The sequence below is a fragment of the Podarcis raffonei genome, chromosome 11 (assembly GCF_027172205.1).
Source record: "Podarcis raffonei isolate rPodRaf1 chromosome 11, rPodRaf1.pri, whole genome shotgun sequence".
NCBI classification, from domain to species: domain Eukaryota; kingdom Metazoa; phylum Chordata; class Lepidosauria; order Squamata; family Lacertidae; genus Podarcis; species Podarcis raffonei.
In genome coordinates this window covers 49,950,692-49,968,281 of record NC_070612.1, presented here as the reverse complement: position 1 = coordinate 49,968,281, position 17,590 = coordinate 49,950,692, and the positions used below count along the sequence as shown (strand labels likewise).

The following is a 17,590-nucleotide window of genomic DNA, read 5'->3' as shown; positions in this document are numbered from 1 at the left end:
GTGAATGCACTGTTACTGCAGTAGTTTGTCGTTATTGCTTTCACCCTAATATCCCATGGTGGGTTACAACAATTAAAATACACTATTAGACTAATTGTATGCTTTGGGGAAGATTCATTTAAAGCAGGGGTCAGCAAACTTTTTCAGCAGAGGGCCGGTCCACAGTCCCTCAGACCTTGTGGGGGGCCAGACTATATTTTGGGAAAAAATAAATGAATGAATTCCTATGCCCCACAAATAACCCAGAGACACATTTTAAATAAAAGCACACGTTCTACTCATGTAAAAACACGCTGATTCCCAGACCGTCCGGGGGCCGGATTGAGAAGGCGATTGGGCCGCATCCAGCCCCCGGGCCTTAGTTTGTCTACCCATGATCTAAAGAACACCGTCAGCGGGAAGCCCTGCACTGGGACTTCCACTTGTACAATGAGGCTTTCCCCCTCTCCTGTGTGCCCCCTGGAATTGGCTCAGGGGGAGAATCCTCAGACCAGCATGTGGGGGACGGGGGACGGGGTGTTGTTCCATCTGGCAAGCTAATAGGTTTGAGTATACAGAACATTTGTAATAGAATGACGCTGAATTCTATCTACCTTTGTTGCTTTAAATTATACTAGTTTGTTTCTTTCTACTCTGTTAGCTGCCTTGGCAACATACATTATGTTGAAAGTGTGGGATGTGTTGTGTAAATAAATAAATATCACAACATATTGTTGTTGTTTCTCCTTCAGCAGTTATGACGGCCCTAATAAGAGGGAGGCAGCTATTACAAAACAAAAAGAAAAAACAAAAAGAAAACTGGCCTTGAACCAAAGCTTTAGCACTCCCAATGAGACCTTGTTTTATTTTCTGCACAAACCCCATCTTCAATCTGTCAATTGCTATTCTCAGTTCTACACTGAAAAATATATAACCTAAATCAGACAGGGCTCATACTAGGGTGTCAACAATCCGATCTAATCCACATCCTTCTGAATATAATAGTGTAGTAAAAAGAATGGGAACCTACTGATGCTGATTAACACTGGGTGCATATTAGGAATTTGTCTGGCTGGAGTGGCTGTGCCTTCAAATATTTTTTTGTAATTCTTCATCTGCAATATGAATTTGTAGGTGCTCTTACACATTTATATAGGACGGTGGTGAGAACCAACAATTTGTATTTCTCTTGCTTTGAACTTCCCTATTGTTCTCTCTTGATTTATCTTTTACAGATTTATCTTCTTAAGTTTTTACTTACTTACTTACTTCTTAGATTTATAAACCGCTCTACATTAACAGATCTCAGGGCCGTTCACAATATAAGATGATAGACAACACATTTTTCGGATGTTTGTGCATGACATGGCAGTAATGCTGTCAGTCCCAATACAGGCATTTCCATAAATAACTAAGGAATTGCCATTTTGTGGGGAAGATGTGGAGCCAGAAACTAACTATGAGAAGTCTGAATCGCTCTGCGTAAATATTGGCCCCAAAGTGCAAATGCATATCATGCATGCCATGGATACTGCATCAAACTCTGCTGTCACATGTACCATATTTTTCCCTGTATAACACAACCCCATGTATAAGACGACCCCTATTTTTGGGAGTCCAAAATTAAGAAATTTTAAAATTAAGGAAGTTGTTGAGCTTTTTGGGGGAAATCACAGAAACAGCTGTTGAGCTTCTTTTGTAATTTTGCTGAGCTGTTGAGCGGTTTTTCTGATGACACCCCCCCTCCCGCAACTGTTCCCTGCTACCTGCTACCAACAAGGCTCCAGGCCTCGTTTACTTACTGTAGTAACCCAAGTATAAGACAACCACCAATTTATCACTAAAATTTTCATAAAAAGGTTATCTTATACATGGAAAAATACTGTACTTTAGAAGCAGGTAGATTTCTTTTAGAAGCAATAAGATAAAAGGAGGCAGGCTATCCTTTCAAAGAGTTGCTTGCCTCATAATATATTTGGCTGGGATCCTTGGCTCAAGAGAGATTTATACATGCTTAGCATGACTGAAATTCTTGCAGCACCCATTTTTTCTTACTAAAAATATGTTGACAATCTTGCAATCTTGGGGACAATTCCAACGCTGTTTACCCAGGCTAGATACCCAGATAGCAGGAGTGTTCTAAGTCATTCAAAATTGTTCAGGTAAATCGCAACCATTAATGGAAGTCAGAGTTTTGTGCTCTGAGGTTTTCTGCCACATATGTTTTAAGCATGGTTTTAACAATTTTATGATGGTATCTGACTGTGTTTTGTATTGTTTAAAATTGTCTTTCGTAATCTGCTCTAGGGTCTCATTAGATGAAGAGTGGGCTATAGATAAAACTAACACATAATTATATTATTTTAATTGGACTTACCACAGGCTGCTTGCAAAGGTAACGACACAGTTCCCCAATGTATTGAATAACTGTAATATTGTACTTTTTGCAATCAGTCCAGAACTGGCTAGCTGAAAACTTCTTTCTTAAAACACATGTCGCACCTTGGGGGAAAAACAAAACCACAGGTTCAGGATTAACGTCTGGCTGACCCTATGCACAGTACCTACTGCATAATCTTATTTAGGTCTAACATCCTTAAGAACAGATTTGAATTTAATTGATACACACTTGGTTTAATTAAATATATATATATATGTACATGTTGCAATACATTGGGGCAGGGAACCTCAAAGTCTTGGGGGCTGAATGCAGATTTCCTGTAACTCTCCATCTGGCCCTTGTACTCTCCTCAGGCCACACCTCTTAGTGTCTCTGCTTTGCACACTATTTTTGAATGATGGGAATGGGTCTTTGAACTCTGATCATGTGTCCTACTTGTCTGAATGGCTGATAGTGGGGTGAAAGATTGTGTATAAACTAGGCTCCTGTAGAAAGGTAAAGTTGACATTTGTTGCCTCACCCACTTTTGCCTCTTTCCCCACCTACCACTGGCATGGGGCCTCAAACGGCTTAGAAGGGACTATGGTCTCAGGCTGAGATGGACCCCACCCCTAAAACACACTGTGCCTTTGCATGAAGGCTGAACTGGGCCCAGTGACTCCACTCTGTTGCCAGAGGAGAAGTGTGTTAGTCTGTTGTAGCAACAGATTATGGCACAAGCCTCTTCAAACACTTAACTGGGTGCATAAACAATAAATCTATCCTTCTCTTGGATGTTTTCACACTGCTGGCAGGCCACGATTGGGGCATGTCCTTGATATCAGGGGAGCAGGGTGAACTGGGCTGTGCATTTTGAGCCTTTTATGGTTGGGGGGTTGTATCTCAGGAGCTGACAGTGCTAGCTAGGCCTGTGCACAGCACCCTGTCTCCCACAACCAGATTGATCACCATGCCTGAACAACATGTTCTGTGTGCCTTTGAAGTAATTGATTCTACCACAACACTTGTAATGCTAAATATCCCTTAAACTAGGATAGGCTACCCTACTGGCATGGCCAGATCCAATAATAAAATAAAATAAATAATAATATAATATATTATTTATACCCTGCCCATCTGGCTGGGTTGCTCCAGCCACTCTGGGCAGCTCCCAACAGAATATTATTATTATTAATAAAAAGCGATAAAACATCAAACTTTAAAAACTTCCCTAAAAATGCTGCCTTCAGATGTCTTCTAAAAGTCAGGTACTTGTATATTTCCTTGACAAATGATGGGTGTTCCACAGGGCGGGCGCCACTACTGAGAAGACCCTCTCCCTGGTTCCCTGCAATCTCACTTCTCGCAGTGAAGGAAACTGCCAGAAGGCCCTCAGAGCTGGACCCCAGTGTTCGGGCTGAATGATGGGGGTGGAGATGTTCCTTCAGGTATACTGTGCTCCCAGGCTGCGCTCCTGGTCCTTCAGGGGCACAGTTACCCCGTTCAGGAACTAGGGACAGGCAGACTGCAACCATGCAAAACGTATTTCTGATCTTAGCAGTTATATATCAAGCTGTGCTCTGGGCCAGGCCATATTGGCTGCCGCCCTTCTGGGAAGTACTGGTAAATTTCCCTTGAGGTGAAAATGCCTGTTTACACAGAAACGTGCAGAATGCTATATGAACCCAGAAGGGATGTTTAATTTGTTTGCTGCTCCTTAGAGTTTGGATGCCCTGCTTATCCAACCGCACCAAAACTGAAACTTTTTTGTGCATCCAGGAGTCCTCTACGTATCAGAAAATTAATACATGGTATTAGTGTGAACTTTCATCCATTTTATGCAGAGGAAAAAACAAGACCCAGCTTTTCAGAGTAATTTGTTTGGCTGATTAGGAAAAAGTGAAACTGCAGTAAGTCCCCTCCCCCTTTTTTTTAACAGAAGATGCTTTCATCTCTGTCTTTTCCCCAGTGGATCACGGAAACAAATTATGCTTATCACCATATGATCTGTAGCCAGTACAGAACATAAAGCTCTCAACAACATAAAGCTATCCTCAGAGACCTGTAATGGAAATTCTATGAGAGCAGCATGCATCAGGTGGAAGAGGATATTCTCCAGAGCTTCTTACAGCTGCCCTTTCCCATAACCCAGGGCTCTGACTCTCCATCCTTATAGCACTGGGCCCTTTTAAAAGTAGCTCTGCTCACAAGCAATGGGACTCAACTGCTCAGAGAAAGCAGCAGTCCTATTTAAGGTTCAGTGTAGGGTTCCTGGTTGTCATAGGGATATTAAGGCCTGCATTGACCGACCTGCAGCCCTCAGCTTCATTTGGATCTATCCAGATGATACCTGTACTGGTTGCCTTTTTGGAACTTGACCTCTGCTTTGCTTGACTTTGCCTTGATTGAACCTAACCTGTGATGGAACCTAACCTGTAACTTTGCATTCCTACAATATGCTAAGCACGCACCCGAAACATAGAATAGAAGCTGTCCCCTGGCTAGGACAGAATGCACCCCCTGCACATAATTCTGTAATAATCAAGGGAATTACTGAGCTTCTCTAAACTGGTACCACTGCAAAATGGCAGAATGAGATTTGAAATGTGACTTAAAGCAACTACAAGACACACCCCATTAATGTGATTATTGATTGAGGGTCTTTTCTTAGCTTATTCTAACTATTTCAGTGTAGAAGTTGATCATTCATCTCCTTTAGAAACACTTGTACACGCTTTCCATAAGCATGACTAAAGACTGTTGACATGCAGAGGGCCGGGAAGCCAACTGGCAAGCCCCAGCTGTGCCATCTCCTTCCATCGGCCCGTGCTCAGACGTAAATCAGCGACCAGGGCACGCTATTAGCAGAGTGTACTGCGCATACAGAATAGTCGTGAGGCTTGTGAAATCATTCTACAGCTACAGATTTATTAAACATAAATCAGGACAAAGAAACATGTTCTCTCTCTCTCTCTCCCTCTTTCGTGTCATCTCAGAGAGAACAGCAAAAGCTATACACAAACGGAAGTTCCCAGCAACCTGTGCTGGAATGTAAACAGACATGTGACAGGCAACAATCTCATGCCTGTTCCTTAAGGTGGAATGGAAATGTCAACTTGCCTTACCCAGTTCAATGCATCCACCTATGCCAAGTAGAGCGGCTGCACTGTGGTAAAGAGGGAGAGTAATATAAATTATGTCATCAGGAGTAGCACCAAATGCCCATAATCCAGCAGCTCCTTTTAGAACTTGCAGATGACTGATAATTGCAGCCTTTGGTAAACCTGAAATAAAGAAATAAAATATACGCAAACATTTTTTTTTTCTTTCAAAGGAAGTAAAAAAAGCTTAATTACAAAATCAATGGCTACTTTTTGCACTCCAGGGTGAAATTTTCATCTATATGCTAAAATAGGTTATGTAATTTGCACAAATTGTTCTGGGATATTACTAAGTAACATCCAAAATAAATAAACAAACCAGTTGCTCCTGCTGAAGCCCATTCACTATATATTCTGCGAAAAGGTTAAAATAACAGGTAAGTCAATGCATTAAGAAAACATATTATTTTGAAATGGGATATTGAAATTTGATGTAAAATTATTTTATTGTTTGAAGAAAAATGAATTTATTTTTTTAAAAAAAAGAAAACTTATTTCAAAACAAGTAGCTAGTTTATGGAAGCTATATACTCCCTGCTACCCAGGTATATAAAACAAAAAGCTCCATCAATGATTCCCGTGCCCCCCCCAAAAAAAAACAACTATTACAGCTTTTTACAGATTGGGCATCCTGATGTTCTTTCACCTATGGCACTTTCCTGATCTAAATCCAGGCATCACATCTTGAAGCTATAGGCATCAAAGGCGTTACAGGTGTGAATTAGATTAGGAAAACTGCTTGGTTGGTGGTGGAAGGGGAACAAATGTTAACCAGCTCCCTTTCCCCTCAGCTTCATTTGAATAAAAGGGGGGAAAATGTCTGGTGATCCAATCTCCGATATTCTATCACACATATAGTTGGGTCTAATTATTTCCTTGGAAAAAAGCTTGACTTCTGGTCACACTATCTTCTTTGCTTGAATTATAAAAGTTGTAAATTTTTAGGCAAATGATGCTTTTGCAAATTCTATATGTAATTAAGTAAATTTTTATTTATACCCCACCCTCCCCGGCCAAGACCGGGCTCAGGGCGGCTAACATCAAATGTCAAATACATTAAAACACAATCAAACAATTGATTAAAATACAGCTTAAAAATTAGAATCAGGATCAAATTAAATGACTGCCCATGAAATTACAACCATAGGGGTTGGGAACCTCAAGTATTCATCAGGACCAGCTATCTATGTTGGTCCCACATGAGCCGATAAAAGGGCCAGAGGTAACTTACAGGGTCCCATAGAGTCAAACGGGTCAAACTGGGCCCGAACCGAAGGCCAGGCAGAACAGCTCCGTCTTGCAGGCCCTGCGGAAGAATGTCAAGTCCCACAGGGCCCTGGTCTCCTGTGACAGAGTGTATATATGCAGCATGAATTAAACTGACTTATGCTTCAACCTGATCCTGGAAGATGTGAGAGGTTGTTGTTGTTTTTTCCATTTCAACATTCTGCATGTGCTACTGCATTCATTTCAATAGGGATCATGCACACAAGTGTGGCTTTAAATGTATGTAAAATTAAGATCTAAGCACTTGACACTTGGTTTCAATAACACAAGTTAAAAGGGGGGTGGGGAATGTGTGCTACATCATTGATCAGGAAATATTATGGGTAATGGAGATAAGACATGTTCTGCAAGCATCAGAGAAGAAAACGAAAAGGCATCTATAACATTGGTGTATGACACAGACACACAAATTAGCCTTTGCTGTTAATTAAAATGTAAGGAAAGTATGGCAAGTAGGGCCTTTTAAATAATATTTAATACAAAAATAATCGTAAAATTTAACAAATAACAATAATACTATGAGTGGAACATTTGTTTTTAATCAGCTATATAATGTTGCTTTTCATGTTCTCCGATAAGGAGTGTTTCAAAACAAGCACATAAAGATCTTAGCTTCTTAGCATCTGTACCAATGGCAACAAACCTGGCCATCTGCTTGAAAACTAAAGGGCTAGTTAGTAACTTAATCCTATTTTCTTTCTCCACAATGACCTGTAAGCTCAGCAAGCTTGGACAGGAAACATTTCATAACAGATGTATAACAACATGCTAAGAAAGGAGATTATAAAGCTCACGAAGCCAAATTCCAAAGCTACGTCGCATGATCAGAAAATATGCTGCTATTTGTTCCAATGTTCAAAGTAGAATTAGTAGGTGGTGGGTGTTGTTTTGCAATATTAAAAGGTAAAACAAAAAGTAGTTATTTCTTAAATGAGTAGGTTTAATGTCCTGGCCATCTGGAAAAACTGAAAAGCTTACTATGTGCTATATAGGTTTATGGGTCAGAAGTATACAGTAGGCAGCTGGCCTTAAAAAAGAAAGAAAGAAAAGTTTTAACTGTTTTCCAAGCCAAGAGCTTTTTGAGGTGGGGCCCTCCCATATCTGTGTAGATTTGTAGTGTGTTTGCACTAGGTTAATCATTAACCTAGTTAATGAGAAGAGAAGAGAAGACTCCCTGGAAAAGACTCTGTTGTTGGGAAAGATAGAGGGCACAAGGAGAAGGGGACAACAGAGGATGAGATGGTTGGACAGTGTTCTTGAAGCTACCAGCATGAGTTTGACCAAACTGCAGGAGGCACTGGAGGACAGGAGTGCCTGGCGTGCTCTGGTCCATGGGGTCACGAAGACTCAGACACAACTAAACAACTAAACAACAACAACAATCATTAAAAAAACAAAAAAGCACAATCACTTCTGACTGTGTATCGAAAACCCTTATAGAATGTTGTACCTGTTGTTCCAGAGGTAAAAATGTAGAGGTGAGGATCCTTCAAGTTATTAGCAACACAGAGATTAGCAGGTACAGGATCATCAGAGGCAACTTCCAGCTTGTCCAAAATGGTATCAACATGTGGCAATGTGGATTCTTTCGCCATCACCCAAATCCTGATATCTTCTTGGAGGCTAGGAAGAATTTCCTCTAAGGTTCCAAGCATATCTAAAAAATAATATTGCAACATATTACATACAATACTGGATTCAATAAATAGATATCAGTAGTGAAATGTCTGTCAGGATCGGAGACTGGGGCAGGAAGCAGGTCAGGTATGTGTCCCAGATTACAATCTTCAACAGAACCCAAAAGGAGCCACTGAGAACAAAGTATACTATCATCTAGAAAGCACCATTCTGCTTTTCATTTCTTCACTGCACTAGGGTATGAGAAAGACATGATGATTAGCTTTACGCAACACTAATCCAAAGTTTGACAAAAGGGTAACTAAGCTATGCCTTCCCCTAGATGTTGTCTGACTACCTGACCATTAGCTATGCTGGCTGGGGCTGGTGGGATCCAACAACTTTAGCAGGGCCACAAGTCAGCTAGTCCTGGCTTAGCATTATGAGGGAAAACACATGAAGAAGAGTTTGGATTTGGAGTTGATATCCCGCTTTATCACTACCCTAAGGAGTCTCAAAGCAGCTAACCATCTCCTTTCCCTTCCTCCTCCACCTGTGAGGTGAGTGAGGCTGAGAGACTTCAGAGAAGTATGACTAGCCCAAGGTCACCCAGCAGCTGCATGTGGAGGAGCGGAGACGCGAACCCGGTTCACCAGATTACGAGCCTACCACTCTTAACCACTACACCACACATGCACATGCATGCATCCCTGCTTCTCCTCTGATGTGGCTGTGAAGAGGCCAGAGGATTCTCCTTGGCAGATCTTAAATATAAGCTCGATTTGTACTGGGAGAGGTGGTTTGCTAGGTATCCTTCTCCCAAGTGGCTTAGGCTTTAAATGTTAACAAAACCCTGAACATGCCTTAATGTCTAATTAAGATGTGCCACATCTTTCAAAACAGGCACAGTACCTCTACAGCTGGGTGTCCCACTAAGCACTCTAGCAGCTGCATTTTCAGCTGGCTGCAGCTTGCAAACCAGATGCAAGGGTAGCCCCACGTACAGCACATTACTGTAGTCTAATTGGGAGGTTACCAATGTATGGACCATCTATGCAAAGCTCTCAGTGTATAGAACTGGTTGTAGATGGAATACCAACCAAAGCTGGTAATGGGTGCTTTGAGCCACTGAGGCCACCTGGGCCTCTAATGAAGGCAATGAATCTAGGAGAAGCCCCAAATTACACACCTGCTCCTTCATATGGAGTACAACCTGATCTAGAACTTGTACAAAACTCAATTTCCAGACATGGCCACTATCTTGTCAAGATTAAGTTGCAGTTTATTAAGAATGTATTGTCCCTCCCGATTCAGATGTTACAGAGAAATAGAGCTTGCCACCGTCAGCATACCAGTGTCATCTTGACCCATAGCTTCCCAGTGACACTCCCAGTGGCTTCATATGGATATTAGATAGTACTGGGGACAAAATCATGCCCTATGGCACACCACAGAGGGTCAAGGCACAGGCACCCAAAAGCATTTTCTGGAAACAATCCTGTAAGCAGAACTACGGTAAACCCACCATAAAATGGGGCACTCATCCTGTGACTCAGGGACATCCCAGGAGGATACCACGATCAACAGTATCAAAACCTTCTGGAAGTACGTAGAGTTCACAAAGAATTGGCAGATTGCAGCTGCTCCCATTGTCTTGACAGAATAGCATTTCAATGATGCCTAGTGATTATGTTTCCGTATCATCTTACATCACTTCCTAAAGTACAGTACTTTTCAAAGCAAGTTAATTTTGTTAAATAAAACCCATTTCCCCTGATTCTAAACACACATTAGTTTCTCCTTACTTTTTCAGAATGAATTTCATCAATGGAAGAACTTACTCCCATCAATCTTTAATTTAAGACAGCTGCATTCATCTGGTAATATGCAGGCTAATAGAACTTTCAAAAGAAAGACTTTTAAAGCAAAATATTAAACTGAAACATGCTAAAAGAATAAACAATCCAAGTACAACTCCAGATGTCATTCATTTCTACTTCAATTTCAGCATAATTTTTTAGAGTACAGTCAGTCTCACAGTGATCCTATAAAAGTCAATTCAGTAATTTTTGTGGAGATTCAACAATATTTACCGAACTGTTCCTTAAAAGACAAATTGAATTATCTAGTGATTTTTTAAAATGCATACATTTTCTCCTGTTCTTAATAACTATCTCATAGAACAGAGGGTCACGCTCCACATAAGCACGACAAAACAAGACACAAGTCTATTTACCATATGCAACAAATGACACATGGAATTTGTACAATGTTAACAAGGAATTAACTACCATGCAAGACCACTTAGTCTTGTGTTAAGTGGTCAAAGAGACAATGATCAGGATTCTTGAAATACAATTAATCTTTCAGAGAGTTTTTACTGGTGACATTTTACAGAAATCTTTAGCATCAACTAAAGTTAGATTTAAAAATTATGCTATTCATGTATCTTCTGTATGATAATCCATATGTATAGGCCTATATGTATCAGCTATTTCAGGAAAGCATGTTATACATGCTCAGGACCACAATGCCCCAGGGACCACCTCTCCTCAAAAGAACCAACCAGGACCCTGCAATCATCATCTGAGGCCCTTTGTCATCTGCCATTCCATCTGAGGTCAGGAGGGCAGCAACACAAGAACAGGCCTTTTCTGTGGTAGCTCCCTGTTTGTGGAATGCTCTCCCCAAGGAGACTCACCTGGCGCCTTCATTACACCTCTTTAGGCGCCAGGTGAAAACCTTTTTCTTCAACGAGGCATTTGGCTGATTAACATTCTATGGCTTTTTTAATGTGTTTGTGGGAGGGGTTTACTAGTTTGTTTTTGTTTTATTATCTATTTTGTATTCTTAATTTGTATTTATCTGTGTGAACCGCCCTAGGATCTTCCGATGAAGGATGGTATGCAAATTTAATAAATAATAATAAAGTAATTCTCAAATACTTATGCCTGTCAACGGAAATCAGCATATACTGTTTTCAATAATCAAGATCCTTATTGATCACTGTATTCTTTCCCACTTGGTAATTCTGCATTAGGGAGAGGCTTTCATATTGGAAGGAAAGTATGCTGGGAGTCTGCAAACCTTCTAGGAAGCTTTCTTTAAGAGGCTGGGTGATGGGAGATAATTTGGGCACTGAAACTTTTACAGCACCGTGGAAGGGTTTATTTATTATTTATTTGTAGTCTGCCCTTCTCACAAGAGTTCCAGAGTAGCATACGATAACATTATAAATCATAACTGATAAACATGTAAAACAAAACAAATCAAAGAGCATCATAAAATTAAGTTAAAATCACGGTATAGAGGGGTTAACAATTGCACGCATGTGGGGATAGCAGACACTCCAAGGTACCATCCTCTGCATTCTGCTGTCCATGCAACCATGCATAGGGAGACCGTAACTGCTGTCTTCAAATATCTGAAGGGTGGTCCATACAGAAGATGAGGCAAATTTGTTCCCTGCTGTTCCAGAGAACAGAACTAGACTCAGTGGGTGGGAACTGCATGAAAGCAGAATACAGCTAAACATCAGGAGATGCTTCCTAATGTTAAGAGCTGTTCATCAGTAGAACAAGTTAGTATTAACTCTCCTTCACCAGAGGTATTTAAGCAGATCCACTGAGCCTCTTGGGCTTGCAGTTTGAATCTGCATGATGGTGGTGAGCTCCCGTTGCTCTGTCCCAGCTTCTGCCAACCTAGCAGTTCAAAAGCACACCAGTGCAAGTAGATAAATAGGTACCGCTGCAGCGGGAAGGTAAACGGTGTTTTCGTGCACTGTGGAACTCATCAGTGACCCGTTGCACCAGAAGTGCTTTAGTCATGCTGGCCACATGACCCGGAAAGCTGTCTGTGGACAAACACCAGTTCCCTCAGCCTGAAAGTGAGATGAACGCTGCACCCCATAGTCGCCTTTGACTGACTTTACCGTCCAGGGGTCCTTTACCTTTTTACAGCATTTTTACAGCATTGAACAGGGGAGGTTCAATTACATTAAAGAAATTTCTGTATTGCAGGGGGTTGGACTAGAAGACCCTTTGGGTTCCTCCAGCTCTACAATTCTATAATTCTATGAGTCTATGTCCACAGTGCCTCCCAGTTCTACTATTTCACCCTGCAGTCACCCCTCTTCATCCGCATTACCTTTGCAAACCCAGGTTTGGAATTGCCAAAGATACATTTGCTGACTTAACGTGTATTTTACAGTATTTAATAAAAACTGTATACCACTTAATTGTAAACAAAGCCTCTGGCTTATATTCAAGGTAGTGCTAAGGTTCCATAAGTGCAAGGAGTTTCCTTGAGGGATGGAAGCTTCTCCTCTGTCCTCCCTCTGTATGCCCCTAAAATCTGTTCTGGGTTCCCCCCTAGACCCTTTAGAGCAAATCTGGGGATGGGATGGGATGCAGGGAACAGGAGAGGGAGCAATTCCCATTGGGCTAGCAGGAATTGTGCTGGCTCCTGCTAGCGCAACAGGTTAGCTCAATATAGCTTTCCATATTGGAGCCATAACGAATAGAATAAACTACCACTTGTTGGCTCATGCCAGTATTCAACAAGACATACAAGAATAATCAATCCTACAGATTCCTACACATGAAAAACACTTATGTCCCTGTGGAGATGGCAGTACCGAATCAGTGGTGCATGCCCTTCTGGCTTGCACTCTTTATAAAGACATGAGGAATGAGATTATCACCCCTCTCTTATTGTCCATTCCGGGTCGCCCAGCTACTGCCACAGTGTCCTCCTAGCAGATCAAGAGTAGCAGATGACAGCAAAGGTTTCAAGGTTTTTAGCTGGGGCACTTAGAATAAGGTCCACTATTTGACTGCCTGGCGTGCTCTGGTCCGTGGGGTCACGAAGAGTCGGACACGACTAAACAACAACATTTGACTGCTGATTCAGGACCCGGAAGTGTGTTTTGTATAATCAGCTTTTTATTTCTGTTCTTTGTATATTGCATTGCTGTTTTGTTGCTATGGCCGACGGCTGATGCAAATAAAGATTCATTCATTCACTCATTCATTCAAGACTTCTAAATTGGTTGCTAAAGCATAACTGAGACCAAGTAATGCTGAGAATCTGCCCCAAACCCTTAAGATATGAAGAAAATCGCTGTGCATGCTGTACGCAACTTCTAGCAAAACATGGGACCTCTTTGTTGCTAAAGCACGTTGTCCTTGTGATTACAATTTAGAACACCCTCACCTACCGCTAGAAGTTTATATATTCAGAATAGTGCCAAAGCTTTTTCAGGACTCGTGTGTGTGTGTGTGTGTGTGTGTTTGCATGCTTGTATGTAGCATACAGTCTCCACGCACATGCAAAACTAGACTATCAAGGAGAAGGCTTTACCCTATCAAACCATTTTCTATGCTCATAGACCTTTCTACTCTAAGAAGTATTCAAATACCCGATCACTGATCTGCATGCAGCCTGAGTTGGTATCACAGGAACAAACTCGGAGAGGCTAAGGTCCATTTCCCCCACCCCAATATTTGAGGGGGCAGGGCTCCTGCAAAGTTGACAGACATTGCCATTCATATGGCATGCATACAGCATGTCATGTGATTATGTGGGGCGGAGCTTAATTCCCACCCCCCACCCCAATATTTTATTCAAGTGGGCATCCCTGGTTGACATAACCACCCCCCTCTCTAGATTCTCTAGAATGAACGTGGGTATAGCCAGGATTTTTGTTAGGGGTGGCAGAACCGATGTGATCGGTCAGTTAATTATTTCTCTTGTTTTACTTGATCGGGGGGGGGGGGGGCAGCTGACTCCTGACCCCTTTTGCTACGCCCATGAGAAGTAATAAACTATAGGGCACATTGAGGAGGGAGAATGAAGTGCACTAGGATAAAGGGGCGGGCAATATGCAAATATCAGTTGTAGTGTTAGAAACAGATATGAAAGCTAGGAGCTAAATGGCGCCTTAAACTTAGGTTATGGGCACAACAACAGAATGTCTAGGTGCACTTTTTTAAAGAACAAGAATACAAAGCTGAAAATGAATGAACCGCAGCTAAAATATTTTGTTCATTTTTCACATGGTCGATCCCACCCTCCTAATATTCTTCAGAGGGTCTCTTGTTTTTGTTTTTTTAATTTTATTTCAACAACGTAATAATCATAAATAAGAATAAAATGTGCACACCACCACCAAGGCCATTCCATTGTAACTATCCAACCTCCCCAAATTTCAACACCACTTGTGATGGTTTGACCCCTTTCCGTTTTAACAGTACAAATTCTACAGACACCCTCCGTATCTCCTCAAAATAATTTCTCCTGCATAGTCCCCATCTTACCTTAATGGCACATGCTAATTTATCATTAATAGCTATATTCCACACCACTTTATACCGTCCTTCCATTTTATATTCTACTTTCCCCTTCCACTTCCTAGCTATAATGATTCATGCAGCTGTCAATAAATTTGTGAGGAAGTCCTTCACAGCCTGTGAACAGAGGGTGACTTCTCCAGTCTTCAGAGAGCAGCTGGAAGTGGGGAGGCAGAAAAAGCTCCTGCTCTCCTTCCACTCTGCAGTTTTAATCAGAAATCTCAGGGGCAGTGCTGCTCCCAGAAACTGCTCTCGCTAAGGAAATTCCCTGTCGCCAAAGGCGCCTAGAACAACGGGGGAGTTTCGAACACGGATCAGGCTGGTACTTTACCTGCTCCCACCACCAGCATCTTGGGCGCGCAGCTGGCGATGCAGTGCAGGAGGGACCTGGCGCGGACGTTGCAGTTGAGGAAAGCCACCACGCAGCCCAGCTTGGCCAGCCCAAACCAGGCGTGGATGAAGTCGGGCTCGTTGCTCATGAGCAGAGCCACGGTGCCGCCCCTGGCCAGCGCCCCTTCCTCGAGGAAGAGCCGCGCCACCCGGTTGCTCCTCCGGTCCACCTCCCGGTAGGTGTGCACCTGCTCCTCGTAGATGAGGAAGGGCTTGTCGGGCTGCCGGCGGGCCAGCGCCCCGAAGCGCTCCAGCACGGTGGAAACGCTGCCGCGCAGCCTGTAGACCTCGACCCTCAAGCCATAGCGCGCCACTTTCAGCAAGTACTTCAGGTCGGCCCAGAAGTAGGGGAAGAAGAGCTTCTGGAGGAAGTGCAAGGAGACCAGACCGGCCGCCACTGCCGTCGCCCAAGAGGGAAACATGAGCTCGGCGGCCGGGGCAAAAAACAACGGCGGCGCGCGGATTGGAAAGTCTTTTTTCGGGAGTCGAAACAGGCGGACAAACAAGCGCACGCCGCCCGCCTCCGCCCGGCCAAGGGAGCGGGGAGGAGCCAGTCACCCGAGGCGCCCGGGCAGCCTCGTAAAGGAGCCGGGAGCGGAGGGAGGGCGCTCGAAGGAGATGAAGACGCAGCGGCTCTCCTCTTGAAGGGGCTTCGGGCCCCGCACCTGCGCCTGCCCCTGAGGAAGCGGAGGGTCCTCGTCCCCTCAGCGGACTTGAGCGAGCGGCAGCGACTTCCCCCGGCCGTCCCAGCAAAGCGCCGCCGGCGAAGGCGTGGAGAGGCTGTTGCGCGCGCGCCTCCGTCGTCGTCTTCTTCCCCTTCACTACCTCAGCCCTTGCATAAGGCGTCGACTCCGCCCCTTCGCCCGAGGCGGCGGAAAAAGCGAGCGGACCGCTGCCCCTTTCTCGCCTCACGATGCGGCGGGAGCAGAGGTGCCAACTTGCGCGCCTGCGTAGGAGCCAAGGTCCCTTCGCGCCCCCCCTCGCCCCATAAAGTATCTGAGGGGCCGCCCTCGCCAAAAGTTCATGGGCATTGCCGTTCCAATGGGGTGCGCCATCAATGATGTGGGGCGGGGATTACCTGGCCCCCCAATATTTTATTCCAGTTGGTACCCCTGCCTGTGACATTACATGCGCATAAGGTCACCCCTCCACCATGCCATGCCGCCCGCATCTGTTCAGGCCACTGTTGCCACCACTGCCCTGCGGGACCCCACTGCTTGTTAGGATATAGTTCCATTCCACCTTTAGACCAGGCATGTGGAGTTGTTGTATGTCACATGTCTGCTTACTTCCAGCACAGTCTGCTGCGAACTTCCATTGTATATAGCTTTTGCTATACTGTTTTTTGCTTGGACACGAAGGGAAGCAGACATGTTTTTCCTTTGTTCCTAATGCTGAAAAAAGGTAAAGGGACCCCTGGCCGTTAGGTGCAGTTCTGGCCGACTGGGGTTGTGGCGCTCATCTCACTTTATTGGCCGAGGGAGCTGGTGTGCAGCTTCCGGGTCATGTGGCCAGCATGACTAAGCCGCTTCTGGCGAACCAGAGCAGTGCACGGAAACGCCGTTTACCTTCCCGCCAGAGCGGTACCTATTTATCTACTTGCGCTTTGACGTGCTTTCAAACTGCTAGGTTGGCAGGAGCAGGGACCAAGCAATGGGACTTCACCCTGTTACAGGGATTCGAACCGCTCAACTTCTGATTGTCAAGTCCTAGGCTCTGTGGTTTAACCCACAGCGCCACCCAACGCTTGTAAATATGCTTACATATGCCTCTGTCCACCACTTCCATCTGCTGATTAGAGCGTGCTCAGTTTCTGAAAGCTTTTGAGGCTTGAGTCGCTGATTGATGCTGTTCCGAGAACCGAAGTTTGCCCGGCTGCTGGCCGGTGGCGGGAGCCAGCTGGGGGCCTGCCAAATACACATCCCAACACTGCTCACCTCCCTGCCCCCTCGTACAACCTCACTGCTCACTGCCGCTACCCACACTGGTCCACTGCTGCCACACAACCCTGACGCTCGCCTCCCTGCCGCATCTGCCAGACCACGTGGCTCTGCCTTACCTTCACCAGCTGAGATCTTTCTCTGCCCGCTCTGCCACCGAGGAGTGCTGTGGCGAGACCTGGCAGGCCGCTGCCGCCTCCCACCACGAGGACTACCAAGCCACTGCCACCACATTGCGCAAGGCCTGCCACACTGCCAGCCTGCTTGCTGGGCTGCCAACACCGACGCACTTCTGGAAGCCGGCGCTCCTCCTGTCCACTGCCTGGTAGGTGTGAACCTGCCCTTTGCTGATGCTTTAGTAAGATAAAAGACACAAAGACACAAAAGGGGCCTGTGTAATCCCTGAGGGGGTGACAAAAGGCACACCACGGGGGCGGCACTTACCACAGGGCCTGGCCTGCAGTGGGCCCGAGCCACGCGTCTCTC

At 44.3% G+C, this 17,590-nt stretch overlaps 1 protein-coding gene across 1 annotated transcript in view; it reads right to left on the bottom strand.

Moving 5' to 3' along the window:
* SLC27A6 (solute carrier family 27 member 6) overlaps positions 1–15,969 on the bottom strand; it is a 40,237-nt gene extending 24,268 nt beyond the window's left edge. Inside the window, exons 1-4 of the mRNA XM_053408036.1 lie at positions 15,106–15,969; positions 8,258–8,464; positions 5,485–5,643; positions 2,357–2,481 (exon numbers count right to left, since the gene is read on the bottom strand). Coding sequence (XP_053264011.1) covers positions 2,357–2,481; positions 5,485–5,643; positions 8,258–8,464; positions 15,106–15,586 — 972 coding nt within the window. The 5' untranslated portion in view covers positions 15,587–15,969. The remainder of the gene's footprint in view (positions 1–2,356; positions 2,482–5,484; positions 5,644–8,257; positions 8,465–15,105) is intronic.
* Between the last annotated feature and the right edge of the window lie 1,621 nt (positions 15,970–17,590).